Source organism: Corvus cornix, chromosome 5 (genome assembly GCF_000738735.6).
Source record: "Corvus cornix cornix isolate S_Up_H32 chromosome 5, ASM73873v5, whole genome shotgun sequence".
Taxonomy (NCBI): domain Eukaryota; kingdom Metazoa; phylum Chordata; class Aves; order Passeriformes; family Corvidae; genus Corvus; species Corvus cornix.
Window position 1 is genome coordinate 15,796,475 of NC_046335.1, and position 22,029 is coordinate 15,818,503.

General features: G+C 38.7%; 1 protein-coding gene across 1 annotated transcript in view; it reads right to left on the reverse strand.

Annotated features, from left to right (window-relative positions):
• Positions 1-22,029, reverse strand: part of LOC104686111 (ras and Rab interactor 3) — a 160,329-nt gene that overhangs the window by 100,662 nt on the left and 37,638 nt on the right. Inside the window, exons 3-7 of the mRNA XM_039552184.1 lie at positions 6,343-6,419; positions 5,066-5,140; positions 3,080-3,164; positions 1,448-1,551; positions 633-707 (exon numbers count right to left, since the gene is read on the reverse strand). Coding sequence (XP_039408118.1) covers positions 633-707; positions 1,448-1,551; positions 3,080-3,164; positions 5,066-5,140; positions 6,343-6,419 — 416 coding nt within the window. The remainder of the gene's footprint in view (positions 1-632; positions 708-1,447; positions 1,552-3,079; positions 3,165-5,065; positions 5,141-6,342; positions 6,420-22,029) is intronic.

Here is a 22,029-nt window from a genome sequence, read left to right on the forward strand (position 1 = left end):
CATTCTACTTCTCCTCTTGGGCCATGTGGTTATACACATTTTACTCCACCCTATGTAACTGCTGTTACTGAACACATAGATAGTGATCCACTTGTATTACAAAATACAGGCTAAGTGGATTCTTCCCTGCCTTGCCACCAAACACATTAAATGTGTACACTCAGGAACTACCACACCGCTCTAGATGAACAAAGTGGTATCTCACCTGTGCTCTATGTGGAAAAATCTACTCAGAATCTGAAATGAAATTACTGTGTAGAAGCAAGAAAGTGCCACCTTCCCTATTTAAAATAGAAGTGTAGCTCAAAATTTTTCACCTCCACAACAAGCAGTCTCCTAGGTCAGAGGAGAGTGCTATGTGCACTGTGTAACAGTAGCCTCCTAGCCTGCAGAACTGTACAAACCCTATGTACAAAGTGAATGGACACAGATGGACTTGATGGGCACATATTCCATGGGGCTGTATGAAATTTTCATATTTATACAACACTGTGGAGCTCAGCCCTCACTTCCAGATGCCACTAGAACTAGCCAGGAAAATAATCATTGGCCAGTATTTATCAATAGTTAGCAGACTAGTCCTCCAAAAATTCAAGCAATGAAACACAACAGCTGATAAGAGAACTACTTACAACAATAAGTACGATCACAGATATTGTGTAGTATATAGAATCCCGGAACACAGCCCACTGGGTGAGACAAACCACCTGAAAAATACCACAGCTGCAGTCAACAAAAATATGCCACTTCAGAAACAGATAAACAAACAAACAAAAAGGCCCCTATCTTAAAATAACTTAGGTGTGTGAGCAGAGTAATTATTATTATTAGCAGCTATTCTGAAAGCAAATGCAGTTTTATGCTACCGTGAAGATCTATCAGTCTATTAGACAATGAATCTATAATAAGCACTAGTAATAAAAATCATATAGCAACTTCCATTAATGAAACACATTTCTTACTAATGATACTTGATTTGGTCATAATTTCAATTGTAAAGTACAATTCATTGTACGGCAGCAAATCAGTTGTTCCTCATTCCTTATATCTGTGGATATACTGGACTTACTACCTGAAAAAATATGATAAACAGTTTAACCACCTATTGAGTAAGGAGTAAATCTCATGCTTGTGTCCCAGATTCTTTGACTGTCATCAGTACCAGGAAGGATCAGCAGATGCCACTGATCAGCTGACTGTAAACACAGTATTGTATGAAGAAGAACCAGTTTCCTCTGTATGCTACATGTTCAGAGTGCTGAAACCACAGCTGAACTTTTCAGAAACATTTGCTATTTGTAAAGCATTTGTAAATTTTTTCCAATCCTTGACATTCTTCACAATGCCATTTTTGTCTGTGACTTTGTCTTTTTGTTTTTAATATTTGCTCATGGAAACCCCTAATTTGTAAGCAACTGAACTACATAAAGACAAGTATCTTACTAACCTGTCCTGCAAACAGTCCACAGACACCAACAATGCAGAGGATGTTGAAAACTGCTGAACCAACAATGGTCCCAACTCCTACATCTCCATGAGTGATAAATACACCTGCAGAGGGAGCAAAACACACATAACTACCTTTGTCATTTAATTTTAAGTCACTCAGAACATGTACTACTTGTGAAGTAGAGACTGTTTCAAAGATTAACCAAAATATGTTTCATAATAAAGGCTCGCTTCTCTGTGTAATGATTTGCACTTTTAGTCTAGCTAGCAGCTCCCCAATTTTGGCTTAAAACCTCTATATACATATATACTTTTATAAAATGACTTCTTAACTAGTTAGTTCAACAGCAAGTTCTCTGTTTCACAGCTTGGTTGGTAGTTGTGCAATAATCCATTCAAACGAGTATAAAACATCTCCAGTCACATTAGAAGCATGGAATTTATTTAAAGCACAGAAATCTTTCTCCAAGGTGAGAAATCAAACAACTTTTGCTAAAGTTACTTGATTGCTAAAGGGAGCCTTAAAGGCTTACAGTCACTGCTTTTCAGGAAGTTGGATGTGAGGTTATGGTGCATTCCTTTGTATACTATTTCCCTAAAGTTTGTAAAAACCTCAGTCAGGATAAAGCCTACAAAGGCTTTACTAAAGATTTTTCAAATTTAAGCCATCATGCTGCTAGAAAGCTACAACCTAGTTGCATTACTGAAATTTGGTTAGACACATCCCACAACTGGAGTGCTGCTATCAAGGACTATGGACTGTTCAGAAAGGGCAGCTGAGGACAGAGCAGTGCGGGTGGTCTCCTTGAGGAAAGGCTGAGAGTTGTGTTTGTTCAGCCTGGAGAAGAGAAGGCTCTGAGGAGACCTTGTTACAGCCCTTCAATACTTAAAGGGATCTTACAGGAAAGGAGGACAAACTTTTTAGGATCCCTAGGACAAGGGGTAATGGTTTTAGACTAAAAGAGGGTAGATTTAGACTAGATAAAAGGAATAAATTTTTTACAATGAGAGTGGTGAAACACTGGCACAAAGATGACCCCACTACTGGAAACATTCAGGATTAGGTTGGATGGAGCTCTGAGCAACCTGATCTAGTTGGAAATGTTGCTGCTCTCTGCAGGGCAGCTGAACTAGATGTCCTTTAAAGGTGTCTTCCTCTAGATGGGGTCTCGTAAGAGTGGAGTAGAGGGGCAGAATCACCCCCCTCAAGCTACTGGCCACACTGCTTTTGGTGCAGCCCAGGATACAGTTGGTTTTCTGGGCTGCAAGTACACACTGGCTGTACATTGACAGATCATGATGAGCTTCTCATCATCCAACACCCCCCAAGTCTTTCTCCTCAGGGCTGCTCTTAATCTTTTTCCAAATATATCAAATTACGTCTCAGGGGACTTCAGTAAATCTCTTCTTTTGCTTCCTGTGTTCAGAATCAAACATTCCTCTCTGTGTTTTGAGAGGAGACTCACAGTTTTATGAGATATTTTGAGTAGTGAATTACACCATGAACCACAGACTAGCTGACAGCTGCAATTGCTGATTATAAATTGACAGGAGAATGGGTACCTGTGCTTGATCTGCTGCTGATTTTTCAGCAGCAGATCTCAAAAAAGCTTATGTGTGGGCTCCATACCTATAACAGATGCAAACAGCTCTGGGGTGGAGCTCCCTGCTGCCATGAATGTGGCTCCAGCAACATCTTCGCTCAAATGTAGTTTCTAGAAGAAAACAATTGGTAATTTCAGCACTGATACTGTATCTACATTGTGGAGTTTTATAGTTACGTATGTAAATGAATAGTCAATTGTGGCTTACATGGAGCTGATTACAGAAAAGTATCTCTACACATTCAAAAAGATTGTAAACATCTCAAATTGTTTTCATTAATTTACCTTTGGAACTCTAAACACAATCATTAAATTCCCCAACTCTCAGGGCTTCTAAAATTTGAAAATAAAAATCCGTAACAGAAAAATATAACCTTTGTGAATAAATCCTACAAACAGCAGGCTTGATTCTGGCTTCACTTTTCAACTCTGTTAATCAACAGTGAGTCCACTGACAAAGATAAAATTAGTCCAATTAGACACGGAGAGGCAGAGAGACACAGTATGGCAGAGAGATCTATTTTTATGACAGTGTCTCTTAAGCTCTAATAGGATATAGATAACTTAGAGTTATAGAGTTCTCAGACCAGCATAAACATGAGCAGGTCCACAAGTGGCACAAGCGTTGCATCAATTTAGCAGTCTGAAGATCTTTCCCTCAAACTATAAACACGGTTTTATGGAGCAGCTTTTTCCTTTTTGAGAGTCACTAGGCTCATCTTTAGTACATTATTTTTCTTTTGAGGACAGAAAAGTAACTAGTGACAAAAGGAGAAGTAAAAAAATCCTGTATTTTTCAAGCAGTTTGCCTGAAAACATGTTAAGCTGATGACAATGGCATCCTACACATCTTGACAAAACATAAAACACAAACATCATCTATTACCAGTCATACTGCTGCAGGAGCTCAAACCTAAGTGTGCTATCTGAACTCTTCTTAGCTGTTTAAATGTTCAGCAGAACATGAGACAAGACGTAAAGGTTTTATGAAGGATCAGTAACCAGTAATTGGTACAACCAACTGGTATGACTTAAATATGGTGTCTAAGGTGCATGCTGAATACAGAACACCTGGAAAGGGAAAGAAAAGATCCCAACTGAGTATTTTACTACTATTGATCACCTCTGTTATTTTTCTATTTGTTCTTCTACTGATAAGTGTAAGTTTGTACCTCATAGTAACATCAAGGACCAACGTAGTATGTTTAGTCATAGGAAAACAGACTTTTTAATTAGCTACAAAACCCCCCAGGAGTTTTTCAGAAAATGATCACTCTTATTTTTGTTTAAAAGCAAAAAGGAGGTGAGATTTTCATTTAGAAAGGAGTTAAAATCTACATTTGTATTATGTACTCATTTTGTTCACTACTAAACACAACATTTACATGCCATGTATAAATTCTAACCTGTCGCAATCAACTCAGAATCCTACACGTAATTTTGCCAAGTCTTTTCAAAAATTATGTAAAGGCATTACGTTTTTGTTTTGGGTTTTGGGTTTTTTGCATTTAAAATAAGTATTCTCATGCCATATCCAAGGTGCATACTTTTCTCATGCATTTTCCCTTTTCTCCACTTTATGGTAGGAACACATATACTTCCTCTCTCCTTGCTGATACAGTGGTAGATGTGCAATAAGATTTGCATAGCCAACACATTCCTTTTTCTATCTACGATATCTTTTCAGAAGTTACTTTTAAAAAAAGGAGTACAATAATAAACCCAATTCATCCATAACCCATACTTCTCCTAGTTACATGCTTCAGGTATTTAAGAGTAGGCTTTGCCATCCGATCTCATTAAATATTTGATTTTTTTCTGGTTGAGTGTGGCCAGAGGAACAAGTATGCACAGACCACTGGTTCATTTTTTGATGGAAGCTCAAATCATTTGAAAAGGATCAATGCCAAAAAGTTGACAGGAATGTCACAACGATGACACAAAATTTTTGGTTCTCTAAATAATATTCTCTAAATAAATTTCTAAAAGAGTAATGAGGTTCTTTAACATACCTCACAAATTTTCTCCAAGGATGGAACAAAGAAGTCATCACATACTATGGCCAAAGCATAGAACATATATAGAGCCTATAAAGAAAACAAATTCAGGGATACTTCAGATTTTTCCTGTACGTGAAAAGAGGAAAAAAGGCAATGCTACCTTTATTCAAATTAGCAGAAATATACAGCTTCAATTTTTATTCTATTCCAAATAAAAATCTCCCTGTTGATAAATTTATGACGTAAAACCAGATTCTTGAATTAAGATCTCATTTAGAACAAGAATGTTTGTCAGACCCTAAAATATGAAAGGTACCATACTTTGACAGAACAGGATGCCACAATAGATTTCATAAAACAAAAAGTAACGGGTAAAGCTTACAAAGTTATGTAGCCATGCTCTATATTTTTAACTAACTATCAGACCAAGTAATTAAACAGAAAGTAAAACCAGGCTGATTAACAATATTCAGGAAACAATTACACCTGGAAATAAGTGGACCCTGGCCATGGATCACTACACCAAAAACTCATAGGAATTATCCTTTTTCCCTGCATACATGTGGTTCTCCCACTGTCTTACGCAGCTTTATGTGCTGTGCCCATGCAGTGGGCCTAATCCTGCTGTTGTCCATCAAACACAGCTCTTTCTTACTTTACCCTCCCTGAGTTGGAAATGATAACCAGGAGCCTGCAGGCCTCACTTGCTTTGTTTTTACTACAATAGAAAATAAAACTCCACATGGTATTTTCCACATTCTTCAGGGTTGGTTTGGGTTTTTTTAAAATTATAATTGCATCTATTGCATAGAGGCACAAAAGAAAAGAAAGAGACTCGAGAAACTTCCACATCATGCTCGATGTCATCAACAAAGGAATCCCACACTCTGTTTACACAACATGAAATACAAGTCATGTGATCCATTCTGCCAGGATTTATCTCCAAGGGGATGAATGAATAGGCACTGCATTCAGACTTGCATCATTTTCTTGAATCATAGTGTAATAGAATCACTTAGGTTGGAAAAGATCCTTAAGATCATCAAGTCCAACCCTTAATCTGACAGTATCAAGTCCACCACTATACCACGTCCCCAAGGTGTTACCTTTTAAGAATTTGTACTCATATAGACATATTAGAAATACTCAAATCAAAGTATTAAGAACTTGTTGATACATACAGAACTCTGCTTAGTAAGGTCACTATAATGATTAGTATCTTATTAAAAAAAAGAGAGTAAGTAACATAAAAGGAAAACAAAAATGAAGCACAGTAGAGGAAAACTTACAGCAATGATATGAAGCAGAATTCCTCCTTGCTGACGTTCTTTATTTGTAAATAAATCTTCAGGAAACTCATTAATGGCTGAAAGAAAATTATATATATATTTTTTTTAAAAATGTACAGCGTGTATAAGTGGAAGAATGAAAAATAAGGATGCATCTGTAGAAACATGACCAAACAAAAAGTGTCTCTTCTGATGTATTACATTACAGCTTGCCACTTCAGAATTTCTTTACTGCTCTGTAGTTTTGAGACACTATGTAATCACAGTTGACATTCTTACTCTTACAGGAACACAGTACAGACTACTGGTCAAGATGCAGCAATCTGCAACGCTTCAATCTATTTAATATGTTTTATAAACGTTTTAAGATGCCAACAGAAGCATATACGCATGTAACAGTCAAGGAGGTTTCTTGTAGCAATACACTGCTATATATAGTAATATCTAGTATAGTAAAATACCATTCCCCCCTCCATGTAATATCATTCCCTCCATGAGAGCAGAATACTCTTCTGGAGTAAGACTGAAATACCATCAGCTTTAAAACCTTCTTGTCAAATTCATTAACTGACAAAAGGAAAATTTTTCAGAGAAGTTATTCTCCACCACATGAAATAATGTATGGTAAAAAATTAGTAAGCATACAAAGCATGTGTTTTTTTAATAAATTCTGCCTATTAAAAACTAGTATTAACCAAAGTGATTAGTAACTAAAAAAGCAATAAGGAAACTTCTCCTGTGGGAGATCTCCAGGTGCTGGCACCTTACACAATATGGTTGCTTTTACATCACTGCCTAAAATACCATGCCCACATGGATGTATTCAGGACACACACACGACTTTTCTCATTCCAACCCCCATTTTGTCCTCTGTCTCCTCCATTCAAGCTGTGGCTGTGAGAATACTCATAGGAAAGGAAAGAACAGAGCCCTGGCCCGAGTCTCTAACAATGATAACAAGACCCTGCATGAGGTTGATCTTTACACATAATCGGATGCAAAGACATGCAGCTCCCATCACAGGTGTTTGTGCCAGAAGTGCCATCCCCTTACTGCCACCATACAGCACAAGGAATATATCCCTGTCCCCTAACTTGGCAAAATGGATTGGTCATCTGGGAAGCTATTACCTACCCAGTAATCTCACTTGACTGTATAGTATTTCACAGTACAATGCTAAAAAAGATTAAGTTAGTATCAACTGAGGTTTCAAGAAGCATGAATAAAAATCACCATTTTTCTAATCTTTCTAAGGTGACTTTACTTATCTGAAGTTAATACCAAACAGGAAATCAGAAGTCCCAAGGACATCAAGGGTAAGAACCAGAAAATAAAAATGAGCCTAGGCATCTGGTCACAAAACAAAAGCAAAGCAGCTTTACTGCAAACTGCCCTGCTTCATAGACAGTGGTAACAGTATATTCTGGTGATAATAGTATTAGTAATAAGTAACTACCTGCAATAAATACCTGCTTGTCTCACAGAGGTAGTATTACATGAATTAACATGAAGACAGCTTTTCTCAAAGATAATGCTCCTCTCTACAAAGAACTCATGGTGTGTAGCTGTTCTCACAAGGAGACAATTCAAGATCTTCTTTAAAAGTCAGGGAAATTAACCAAAGCTCTGGAGCTTGGTAGGCAAGATTTCCTCCTTAATGAAATGGCCACCTACCAGTGAGTTTCAAGGTACAGTATGGAGTTTTACAGTATAAACATTTGCTGTCTTTATGGCTTTATTATCCAAATAACCATAGGTTTGGTCTAACTCTCATCTATAAATTCTGTATACCTTATCTACATGCACTGTTCTTTATTTACTAGCTATATCATGGCTTTAGTATTTTAAACTATTTGTTTTCCTTACCTACTGCTGTGATAACCTGGTTTCTCAGAAAAAAAGCTGTTTGGATTCCCTTGGGTCCTATCTTAGGCCTGGGGATTCAACAAGATGTAACTGAAGGGAGCAGTGGCATTCCCTCGTCCGTATAAGCTGACAGAGGGAATACGACATTATCAGAGTTTGAGAGAGCAGTCTGCCCTCATGGTACAATCTGATGTGTGTGCACAGCAAGGCACTGCTCTGCCTCACACAGAGATATTTTCTTGTGTAGGGGAGAGGGAGTTATCTGGCTGTCTGAGTGGGAGCTACATCTCCTTGGTTTCTACTGAAAAGAGACAGAACAGATGGGAGAAGGAGATTAAACGAAAAGCAGTACATCTAATGGGGCTAACCTTTGCCAAAAAAAGGAGGGGAACATACACCCATCATCTTAAAACCAGATAGAAATACAGAAATATTTATCCTGCTGGTACCGTTGCAAACTCACGGCTCCTGCAGCTCATCTTATCCAGCACAGATCTCAGGAGGAAGAGAGGGCACCAAGAAAGGCAAGCCTATACTGAAATTGCCATCATTCTGTAGCTTGTTCCCTCTCTCCAATCATTAAACGAGTGGGGAAACAAAAGCAGCTTAATCCAGTTATGACTTGGAGGGGACATCACCACCTTTTTCTCTGACTCATGGAGATAAAAAAAAATCCTTCATTCTGGCATGACAGAAAGGATGATTCACCTTTGATAAAAAGCTCTGGCTGAGCTGCCTGTGGCTAAAGAGCTATACAAGGCTTGCAAACAGCATGCCTCAGAACAGAATATAAGAGCAGCTGCACAGCACAAGCCGCCTACATGGCTCTGGAGCAAAGACCTGGCACGAAGCAGCTGGGGCAACCCCGGCATGCCGGTGACACCTGCCCTGACTTAGGCTGTTAGCAGATTAATTCTGGGTACCGTGGGAGCATTGTTTCCACATGCCTTACCCATGCTCTGACAGGCAGACTGCCAATGAAGTTGAGTTTCAGAATCCCCTAAGCCTGACAATCATCTCAACAACCACGTGGATCTGTGGTTTTATAACCTGCCTTGACATGTGATTTCTTCACCTTATTAGCAGTTGATTTACTCACAACAAACACACCAACTCTTAACACCTGCTAAGCGTTCAAGCCCGCTACAACTCTTAATGTTGCTCCTCACAAGGAAAATGGATCTGTAGATTTTTGAAGGCTGTGTCCGATCAGCTCTGCCTTTGCAGGAAGAGGGTTAGGTACAAGATGTACACAAAAGCTCACCGCCCCCTTTAATGCCTACATCTTGCTCCTCTTGTCCCGTCAGGACACATTACAGCTACAGATTGCAATGCCTACCCCTTCACCCCGGCATTTAGGGATTGCTGATCATCAGACTCACCCTGAGAAGAGCTGTAAGGGGATGAAGGATAGACAGAAGACAGAATTACATACTTCCCCTTTAACCCCTTCAATAATCATATTCACAAGCCAGCTTGAATATTTCAAGTTTGTGTCATCTGTTTAAGCACTGCAAACAGCTTTAGGCACCTCTGCACGTAAGTGTATTTCTGCTTATGTACAATTCCCTTTCCACATTCCAGATCTTCATCTTCCCCAGGCCAGCGGTTGTGTTCATACACATGCAATTGTGCCTCAGTGACAGGAAACAAACTCATCACTGTGTGCAGGAGTGAGCTTCTTTGTACCTGTCAAGCAAATGCATGCATCATTACCTGGTGTCAGCAGCAAAATGTCAACAGTTTTTGACAGGAGTTGAACTTGCAGCAGACTTCATGGTACTTCAAACTGCACTAATTTATAATTCTGTACTAATCTGTTAGATTTGTTTGAAAGCCAAAAAATCATCACTCCTTCCAACAACATCGCCCTGAATGCAGGGGTCCTATATCAGCTGAGTCGCAATAAATAGGATAAGCATGTCTTAGAACTACTCTTGCTTTTAAAACATTTGTGATTTTAGCCCGTACTGCTCTTCAAAATCAGTGCAGTTGGAAGATCCTTACAGAAAGATGGTTAGCAACTTGGAAAGCATCCTCCCATATTGGCTGTACCATGAATGTCAAAAGGGTCGGTCCCCTGTCTTGTTTCACCCATTAGCTCGGGTGCAAGTGGTACAGTCTCAGAAGGACAGTGCTGACCTCAGAACATGTAGGTAATAGTCTCAGGGAATGACATAATACACTCATCTGATCCTCTTGCACAACCTGTGCACTGACAATATTGTGATGCTAACTGTGTACTTGAGAAAAGAAAAGCAGGTAGCTTTTGCTCATAGAAAAGTATGGACTTTAGTTACGTAATGTAGTGTCAATACTGGAAACAAAGTCAAACCCAAAGATCTTACCATCACAGTGAAACTAGTTTACTCAAATATAAAACGTGTCATATGATATACTTTTTAATAATACTTCCCAAATTAGATATAATGGATTTGAATAGTCATTAGAAAATCACAAATGTTCCAGGGTACATTAAAGGTATATTTTCTAAAGAATTACAGGAAGCCTAAAAAAAATGAAAAACATAAACATAAATCTCAAATTTTAAAAGAACTCTTCATAAAATCACAAGGTAGTATGCCCTTAACTAAATTGTCAGTGAAGAAAAATGGTACACTGGGCAAGTGCATCTAAACATGAAAGCAGGTAACATATAAATCTTACGAGGACCAAAGAAGAAATAAAGAACAGTTCACTGATAATGTTGGATGCCATCTGGAAAAAAATTAGAATTACCGAGCTTTAAGCTCCCATTCCCATTAGACAGCTGTTTCCAGTTTTCTGTAGCAGGATGACTTGTGGGTTTTCCCCCAAATGCTCAGTTCAGCTTCTGCTGGATAATAACCCATGCAGCAGTCTTACAGCAAATCAGGAATGGGTTATTCAAAGAAATACATGTTTATTTGAAAAATTCTACAAGGATGCTTCTGTAGACATAATTCTTTAGTAAACTCGTCTCATGGATTATACTACCTGGGCAACAATAAGGCATCCAAATGAAGTGCAAAGAAATTATCTGAAACACCACCCAACTTCTTCAAGAGGCATTTGTGCATCCATGTAAAACTACATGATGCCAAAGATCAAGCTTTCTATTTGCAGGAAAAGTACCATCTGGCAGGAGGCACACTAAGCATCCTCCTCCATACCCCTCACCTCATAAACAGTAGAATTATGAGAAAATTTTATCTCTCTGGTATATTAATTCAATCTGCATTGCTCAATCAAAAGAGGACTCCCAAGTGTGACTATATGTGCAACGGTAAAGTGGCAGCTTATGAAGCAAATAACTGACTCAACTCCCAACCATTAAATCCATTTAATATATGATTGTAAAGAATGGTATATTTATGGTATATATATATTACTCTCTTTCCATCAGTATGAAGTTATGAAAATATCTGTACAAGACTGGATTAGCTACAATAGAAAGTAGAATTAAGACCTTATTAAATCCTGGACTTACACTGAGTTTCTTTTCTCTTTTATAAAAAAAGAAAAGTATTTGTACTCATTAAGTCAATGTCAAATAATGAAAAAACACATTAAGAATTATCTGTCAACCAAAAAATTGAAAGGCACAATGAAATCCCAGTTCCTGATCCAGGGAGTCAGTGATGACACAAGGATACACAAGTAGTGCAACATGAAGATGCATCAGCGAATCAGAGAGCAGCATTTCATGTATTAGCTTTGTGTTGTTTTAATGTCCTCAAAATAACTCTAAAAGGTTCCCAAGGTTTGGGATCATGTTTTGTTTGGTTTTTTCTCCCTGGCCTCCAAGACCATTCATACAACTTCTGAACTCTTCTGGGATCTTCTCTTATTATGACACTTGTTTTCCCGACAAAACATGTATGTATCCTTCAAAACCCCACCTATGGACACCAACCCTTTTATTTTACACCTCAGATTCCTAAACCAGGGTACTAAAATTAATTTTCACCTTCTCCCCTTTTTTACTTACTGACTCATACTGCCTCAGCTCTGTTTACACTACTCTGAGCCAAGGCTGGCAAAGCAGTTCAAACACTGGCAGGGTCCAGCACTTGTGCAACTTTTTCAGATACAACATGTCATTTCCCAGCTCTGGGGGAATAATTCTGGTTCTCAGAACTGAATAAGCCCTGTGGAATAATGTGAACAGGTTTAAATTTTACTACCTCTTGACTGTTCTATGAATTAACTACACACATCAGTTACCAGTAAAAAATTGTGTCTTCTACATGGAATTTGCCTCTGGTTTCCCATTCTGAGCTTCATACATTTTATGTCCCCTCTCCACCTTCCTCTCATTTTTTTCTTCCTGAAAGTCACTTGTTTCTATGGTCTACAGCATCTTCTTTCATATGAGGGAGAGAGCTCTCTGGCTCTGCTGGGTTTTTGACTCAGATTGGCTGCGTTCTTTTTAAATACAGGTAAAAAGTGATGTCCCTGGCAAGATCACCTTTTGGAAAAAGGATAATGACTGGATTAACAATCAATACTGTGACTCACATAAAAAGGACAGTTATTAAAAGGTCAGGCAACTTTTCATCCCTACAGAAAAGAATCATTCCTTGTGTTTTTCACAGGTAAGCCTTCCAGCTGCAAACAAGCTGGAGAATCAAACATCACACTATGAGGTCTTGGTATTATCAGCTCAAGCTCAATTAAGGTCTTGTTTTGAATTTTCTTTTACTCCCAGTCAGATTCAAAAATCTCTTCCAGAACTAAAGGATGGAAAGTATTTATGCTAATTGTTCAGCCTCATCACTTATAAACTCAATTTGTTCACCTCACAATAACGCCAAGAAGAAGCTGCTTTGTCTGACATGTCAATAGCATCTTCAAGGGGATTTCACTACAGATCTATTCATAGACTGTATTGCCAGGGGGAAAATGACAACCTGGTTTCTGTAACAATAGGCTTTGAAAATCAACCAGACAAGTCGTAGCACTTCACTGAAAAGATTACAAAAAGTGTAACATAACTTTAAGACACTGCGGACTAGTGACCCCCTTTGAAACGACCCACTCCATTTGGCACAGAATGACACTTTTACACATACTGGGTATTAACTCGCCAATTTTGTTACTGAGTATGCTCTTACATATACTGTTGCATTATGCCTAATAAATAGCTTGGCAATCAGAGTAGGCCACTATCTCTTCCCTTGGTTCACAAAAAATTACTCTCTCAGCAGTGTACAAGGAACAACCACCAGAGAAGCTGCCCTTGACAGATTTCCCCACACTACAGAATTTCATAGCAGGAAGAAAATCTTCCCTGTGCTGCTTGAAAATGCAAGCAAGAGGGATCAGTTAAGTGAATTTGGTTCAAGGTAGAAATCTTCTTCTCTGAACATCTGAAGACCTCATTTGGCAGAGGGATGCATTATTAGTGCATTCCAACATTACTCCATTGATGCCACGTGAACAATGGGATCAAAACTGCCCTTCAAAAAGTAAAAGCTGGCTACCATTTCAGAGCTAGTAAGAAGGACGATTGCATCTATGAACAGATATAAATGAAGTGACAGGAAATAACATCTTTCCTCATAAAATATCACGGAACCTTTTCCATTAACATCTCTGCTTGCAAAATGACTACAAAAGTACTTTTCTGTACAACTGAGCTCCTTCTGCCTGTCTTTCTTCAGGGTGGTTACTACCTCCTTACACACGTTGGAGACAGACCTCAAATAACACAGAATATGAGGCTATTTCCTGCCTGGTACACCCTCAGTAGAAGTGACAACCACATTCAAATGGCAAAATGACTGGCAAAATTGACTTGATCCAAGCCAGACCACAGATTAAGCTTGAACAGCTGGTAGCCAGAAAAGCTACCAGGTTACTTGAAAACTGAACAGATCACATGCAGAAAGCACTAAGAAGAAAGAAATAAGCAACCACAAGAGCTGCCACAGCAGCTATCATTCAGAACAGAAGTGCATGTTAAACATAACTGTGCTATTGTGCCTTCAGTACAGTTAATGCATAATAATAGGCTTTTGAATCCCTTCTACTTCAGTAAAAGCTTCAGCATGGCTCATTTAAAAGCAGCTGTATTGGCACACACCATTCTTTTTTCCCAAATGCATGGATAAGGAGAGGAAACTTAATATTTAAAATATACCCCATCCAAATAGGGATTTTAACCCTCCAGTAAAACTGTTACATTCTCCAAGTTGAAATAGCACAGAAACTATACCAGGCTAAGATTAAGTCAAACAAACTGCTTTTCTAGAAACAAATGGGCATGAGATAGCAGAGCAACAGCAGACTTTAAGTCATATTAAGACCAGAGAAAGGCATAAAATGAAGTTGGGCATGGCTTCATTTCCTTACTTAGCAGCTTCTCTTTCTAGATATAGAAGGAAAATTATGGAAGGCAGTTGTAAAAAGACCTACTCAAACATTTATTCCACCCATGCCAACTTAGGATTGTTTCCAACAGTGAGTTTTCCTGTGCTTTGTCCAAAAAGCTCCTTTAACCAAGACAAACAGGTGAAATTCAAAGATGCTGCGATAAGGCAGAGGCCTTAAGGCCTCTTTGGTGACCTTTCTGAGGCCAGAATACCCAAGAGAGTTCAGTACAAGCAAGCCAAAATTTTCAAGGAACTCAGATGTCCTACCCAGCCCTTATAAAAATCAGGCTGTTGATGCCACAAGCTGCAATCTGCCAGTTAATTCTCTGAATTTTGTTTTTATTTTGGAAGGAAGTTGAATTTTGAAAAATTAATTCAAGTTGCACCTACTAAGCTCTCAAAAAAACCCCCTCCAACAGTGTTAAAAACCTCTGGATGAAGTCAGGCTTTGAAGTCAACCATTTAGTATAATTTTTGGTTCCATGTACCCCCTTGGTGCTTTCAAAGACTCATTTTCATATGGAAATCAGAAGTACAACAGTTTTTCCGTGTGAGCCATGCTCAAGTGGAATAGCCAACTCTCATTACTTCTCTGTAAAACATGTAATATTCGTTTTTTTACTTTTTCTGAAACCATGGTCCTGAAATCATGCAATTATGTAAGAACATCCGCTTTCACTTAAAACAAAAAAATCTGCCTCAAGCCTTTGTGTTTGTAGAAGAGGGCCTGAGCCCAAAAATCTAAAAATTTACAAAACCCAGAAGACAAACAGAAAAGAGACCTGGACTTGTTTATCTTTTAAACGAACATCACAGTTTTGCAGGGCTAGGTTTACACTTTGTGAGCACACAGGATTACGAGCATCACTCCTCAGTTCATATGCTTTATCTCCAAGTCACAAATACATGAACGTTCCAGCATGTGGTTTCTGTTCAAGAATATAAAATGATGTCAACATGTTTCTTATGCCACAGACTAACATCTCCTTCACCTTTTCCACATTAGTAATCCCATCTAAGGTAACTGAGACTTAAATCTCCAGCTCCTATTTCATGGTTCCTTTACTACACAAATATTTTTTCAAATGGCAGATTTGCACTGTCCTCCCCAGACAACATCCCTTGGAGCATTTTCTCATTAGTCTAGAAACTCAGTAAGAAGCTGTAAACAGTACTGCAGTACTTCAAGAACAATCTCTTTTAGGTTCTAGCCTCTACTACATACTTCAACAGCCTCACATTTGATATGAAATCTAGTAAGTAAAAACCAGCTTTCTTACAACATCTGCAGACTTACACATATTAAGCAGCACTGGAGATTTGAGGGAGGGAAACTGATTTATCTCCTAAATGCATAGTAATTATTCCAGAATAAAAGTGATCTTGATGTAGCATAGAGGCAAACAGCAACAGAGTCCACTGTTGGAAAGTAGTAAGATAAACATGACAATAATTTCACGATCCAAAATTACAGTCCTTCTCATGCTGTGTTCTAGCACATGGAATCCTATTCCATGACTATTTAGTATCTGTAAATAAATGTTGCAATGAAGCTCATACCAATTCACAGAAAGAAGAGACAAACTCTACTTAGAGCAATGGTACACAAAGCGGAGTACAAGGCCAAAAGCCACTGAAGTGAAATGAGCAGAAGGAAAGAAATAAGGGGAAAAAAGGTACATCGATTTAGTAATGTCACAGCCCAATCATGGGCCCAACCATCCATACAGGTTTTTTTTAGACTTTAGAAGTTAAGCGTAGAAGAAAGTACAGTTTAACACAACACATGTCTCCCTTTAATCCAGCTAAGTCAGACACCATTAATAGGGGAAGTACTGTCACACAAGCTTCAGCTCATATGGCACAAGCCCAGCTGGAAGCCTGGATATATAGGTCATAGCTGGAGCTTCTGCTTCACTGCTGCTGGTACTACAAATAGCTCACTTAAACTCAGGTATTTCTCCATTACTGCAAAAATTCTCAAGCTGCAAGTTTGGAGTGTTGCTTTGTAAAACCATGCATCCCAATCCTGTCACAATCCTGTGTGCATGTACTGTCTGAAACCAAGTCAGAGGGCAGCGCTTCTCATGCCAAAGTAGCCATCAATAGTGCAAACTATTTAAAGAGTGCCAGCAGATTTTAATTTCTTTCCAAACTTCACTGCCTGACAAGCAAATTATTGAGTTCTCTCCAGCTTATTCTGCAACGGTTTACTACTCAGTATGCACACAGACTATGAGGTAACATTCAGCAGAAAATCCCAAAAATCAAAAATATATTTGTACCTGATGGACGCTTGCAAAAGGCTTAACAGGCACCAAACTATATTGTCCGGCCTTGAGAAGCAAGAAAGGTACATTTACCTGGACCATCAGAAAGGCACCACGGGAAACAATCACTGTCTATAAATATCACTGAGGTAACTATAAAATACAGAGAATTATGGAGTCTCAGAACACGGCAGGAAAAGAATCAGCATCTGAAAGCTAAGGAAGGAGGAAAAAAATCAGTTAAGTATATGCACTAAATTCTCAACAAGAGGAGAAAATGACATACTCATCTAATCATACCCAACAGTAGCACATATTTAGGCCACATATTATAAAGCACTTTCTGAGACCATACACATCAAATTTTAAAAATCTCACAATAACATCCAAAATTTTCTTAAGAAACATCACACCAAGATGGTGCCCACAAAATACATGTAGATATAGCTCATTCAAAGGATGTTTTTGAGTCTGGTCTCAATGAGGTGAGACTCCAGTATTACCCACATCACACTCTGCAGTGCCATTCAATGAACCTAAACACACAGCTGCAAAACATACAGAGTGCTTTCACTTCGGCCCATATAGGAACAACACTGCATTACTCTTCTTAAAATAAGCTTGTATTAAAATAAACTTGTATCATCTTCATCTCATTACATCAGGTAGTTCAGAAACTGATTTTGCTCTCTTAGTACTAGTTTAGATGAAGAGGCAATTCCAACTTTCTAACATATATTAGAAATACACAGAACATACATATATATTCTGTTCATATTCTCTCTATATGTATTTATTTAGATTTTCCTCAGACAGGTGAAAAAAACCCAACGTGCACAAATAAGGTGGTTCCTTGTACTCCTGCTGTGCACCAGAAAGCAGAGACAGTCATAACAAGAAATCTGATAGAATATGACTGCAGAAGCAGAAGGTGGCTGAAAGAGTGGTCAGAAAATGAAAAAATGTGGACTAGGACAGTGAGTACTTAAGACAGCAGAGCCTCACCACAAACTTCATCTGCTTTCACCTGATGTAAGAAAAACAGAGCCTTAAACTGCTGATCTGATCAACCATATCTCATCTGCCCAGAGAGCCAGACCTAACATTTCAAAACTTCTTTATATGCCCATTTTGGATTACTAAATCACTAACTTAATAGTGTCACTGTGCCAATCTCTTTCACAGTCAGAGGGAAAATGTATGAAAGTGCCTCATACTCTTTCTAACTCCCTTCACCAGCCTGGCGCAATGTAGCTGATGAATACAGGAAGCCAACTGACCTGTTTGTGTATTTCAATTTACCTAGAATCAAGGACTTGTAAACACCAAAGGACACTACCAGACAAGTACCATTTTCTTTCTTCTGTGAAAATGCTTCTTCTGGTACTTGGCAAACAACAAATACTGTGCATAAAATCTTGTACCTGGTCTGTGAAACAGTAAGGCCTGATAAACCTTTCTTGCTTAATAATGGATTATGTCTTTTAAAATCCTTAACTTGAGCATGGCAGTGCTTTGATTCCAGTTGGCTAGCCTGTCAGAAAGCACTAGTTACTGCTTACTTCAGCACCTCTCATCAGCAACTAATACAATCACTGCAGTCATTCAATCACTGTGTGAAGCTCATGCGTTATTTTCCAGCGCAGTTGCTCTCGTCGATGTTAAACTAATGCAAGATAGATCATTCAAATTAATTTTGCAGTGAAGACACAAGCTGAATGATAGAACATGATTTCCCCAACTGCATGGTCTAATTAATGCCACAGTTGGGAATGATATGTACCAGTTTGATTTCCAGCAGTTGTTCCATCCACTAGACAAACCCCTTCCCATTCTTACAGTGAAAGCATATATTGTGGTTTAGTACAAGACTGGGCAGTTAACCAAGTAACAGCTTGTTTTTATCAGTTTGGTTTTTTCTTCCTAAATTTAACAGTTGGGAGATTTTGAAATGTGCCTGCAGATGAATCAACAGCTTAAATGGTTCACTGAGCAAAATAATTGTATGGATTTTTTTTGGTCAACATGGGGATTTTAACATATTTACACTTTGCAGACATAAATTAAGAGTAAAACTCATTTTAATTTCCATTCCCTTTAACTCTCATTTCTTAACCACATTTTTGCTGAAAAGCTAATACTGAAATTAAGAAGCATAGCTCTAAAGAAGTTAATGGAGCTCTGCTGATTTACATCAGTTTGAGATTCCAGCCCACATATTTTGCTTTAATTAGAAAGGTTCAGAGGCATAAACAGTGCAAACATTTTAAGTGCATAATGTTGCTCTGAAGTTTGAGTTTAGAACTAGACAAAAGAATTCTGAAGTAGAAAAACTGTTTGGATGATATATTTCAAAAAAGATAGAAAAGGTTTTCATGGTGTTTCATAACAATTACATGGCACAAATCAAGGACCTAGATTCCATAATGGGCTGAGTGCTCCATCCGAGTAAGGTCATCAGCACAAATCCAGCCCACCAGTTACAGAAGTTCCCATTAACATTGTCTCATTTCAATTACCCAACTTCTTTTTAGAGTCAGACACCTATTTAACTACTCTGATAAAGTTCCTGTGATAATCTTATCAAAAATAAAGCCGCCAAGCAAAGACATATTTGCCTTTGCAGTTATTTCACTGAAGAGAGTTCCAGCTGTAACTAAACAGTAAAACTACATTCTGTTAGACTACAGCACTATTTACGCTGAGAAATAATTATACTTGTCTATTATACCAATTATATATTACATATACACCAATAGTAGGCAAAACAAAATTCTACTTACTGAGAAACGTATGTTGACAATTTAGCCATTGTACTCAATGGCACTGGTGTCCTTTTTCCAATGGATTCACACTATTAACAGTTCATGCAGCTACAACACCAGCACAGGCTGTAGAATAAAGCTGAGCTAGTACACAGGCCATGCTGTTCAAAGCCATAATGTAAGGCTTTCTACACAACTGATGGGGAAAAGCAGAGACATCAATGTCAACTGGGCTCCTTATTCCAGCCTTTAACCTAGACATCGTGGGCACTGTGCTCTGCTACCTGCATGGTGAAGGAGTGGCAGCCCTGGAACGCTCTGAATTACTCAGTCATTCTAATAAAATGTGATGTCCACCCACAGCAAATGTCTCATAGAAAGCAACTCTAATATGAGCCTTTAAGGAAGCATAAGGATATAAGCAGAAGGATAACGCCTGAGGTATTAGAGAATTCCAGCCATATACAGTAACATACAGTGACAGCAGCCCAAGCTAAGCCTAACCCTTTTTACTCAAGGGATGCTGTGGCACTTAGGAATGTGATTGCCAGACTGAACTACACTCCATTATTTGTGGAAGTATTTGGAGCACAGGAGATCATCAGAGGACTCAGATGCAAGCGGTGTTCCACACTGGAAGAGGCCTGGCCTGGTTTTTGGATGTGACACACCACACACAAGGCTGGGCTGTGAATGGTGAAAATGTAAGGAATGCCAGATTCTGACACATACAGTAATAACTGTAGACATTAACAAATACCAGCAATGTTAGTAATGACAGAAAAGGCTGCAGCCAAGGAAGAGTGATGGGGAGTCCACAGGGCTCCTCTGCCACCTCATCAAGCAGGAAGAAATTTGGTTGAAAATCTAGAGAAGGCACAGCTTCCAAGGAAAGGAGGATGGCACAGGTATACGAGCAGGCTGAGGCGGTGTCAGTGGCAGCTGGAAGAAGCTGAGGAGGGGGTGGCAATTGTCTAAAATTAACATGTAAAGAGGGAACACTGTACTATGAATACCTGACATGAACAATCAAAGATGAGTAGAACCTTTTCTTAACAATAAATGCAGCCACATAAAGGCATCGGAACATTGAATAACTTTCCAAATAAAGCACTGGTAAAGGTATTGACAGCAAGAGTGCTGTAGGAAAACTAGATACAGGACACAAAACAGTGTTAATGCCTATAGAAAAAAAAACAAACAAAACCACAGTCTTTACAAAGTCACAATTCTCCACACATTTGAAATGCAATCATGCATTTATTTTCCCACCAAAAAAACCCAACAAAAACCAACAAAAATCCAAAACAAACCAAAAACCTAAAAAAACACAAAAACCCAAACCAAAACAAACCACAACAAAAAGAAACAAAAAAATGCCCCAGCCCATCCCTTCTCCCCCCCCAAAAACAAAGAAACAAGCCCAAAAAAACACCCCACTGGCATAGCTCTGGGTTAAGGGATATAGACTGCAAGAGGGAAGTGTTTAGAGGAGATCCCAAAACCCAGTTTATATGCCTTTGGCTTAAATGTCAGCTGCACTTTAAATAAGCCTTTAAATACTACCATACTGACACGCTAGAGACATGAAAGTGAGATCACAGGCCTGCACATACTAATCAATAAAAAAAGTAGTAGCCTAATTTTGAAAAGAACATCCTACTGTTCAAGTCCAACAAAGCAGAGCTGCTAAACAGTTCACACAAAAGTCATCCCATCATTATGGAATGTTCTCCTTCTTAAGAAAAGCTGAAATAGTGGATTATCTTCACAGCATTCTTAAAATACATTATTCCAAATACACTATTTGTAAAACTTATGTAAACAGTAACACAACTGAGCACAATAGTTAATGTCATAAAACCAAAAAGAAATCATAGAGAACACTCAACAGGATTAAGAGATTATTGATAAAGTAATTGCTACAAGAGTAAAAGGTTTTAACAGAAAAAAAGCAGCACATAAGAACCACAGAATCACAGAATATTCTGAGCTGAAAGGGACCCACAAGGACCACCAAGTCCAACTCCTGGCCCTGCACAGGACCATACCCAAGAGTCATACCACGTCTGAGAGCACTGTCCGAACACTTCTTGGAACTCTGTCAGGCTTGGGGCTGTGACCATTTCCCTGGGGAGCCTGTTCCAGTGCCCAGCCACCCTCTGGGTGAAGATCATTTTTCTAATATCCAGCCTAAACCTCCCCTGACACAACTTCAGGCCATTCTCTCAGTCCTGTCACTGGTCGCAAGACTGAAGAGATCAGTGCCTGCCCCTCCTCTTCCCCTCACAGGAAGTTGTAACTGCAGTGAGGTCTCCCCTCAGTCTCCTATTTTCCAGACTGAACTGACCAAATGACCTCAGCTGCTCCTCATATGGCTTTCCCTCAAGGCCCTTCAATGTCCTTTTGGCCTCCTTTGAATGCTTTCTA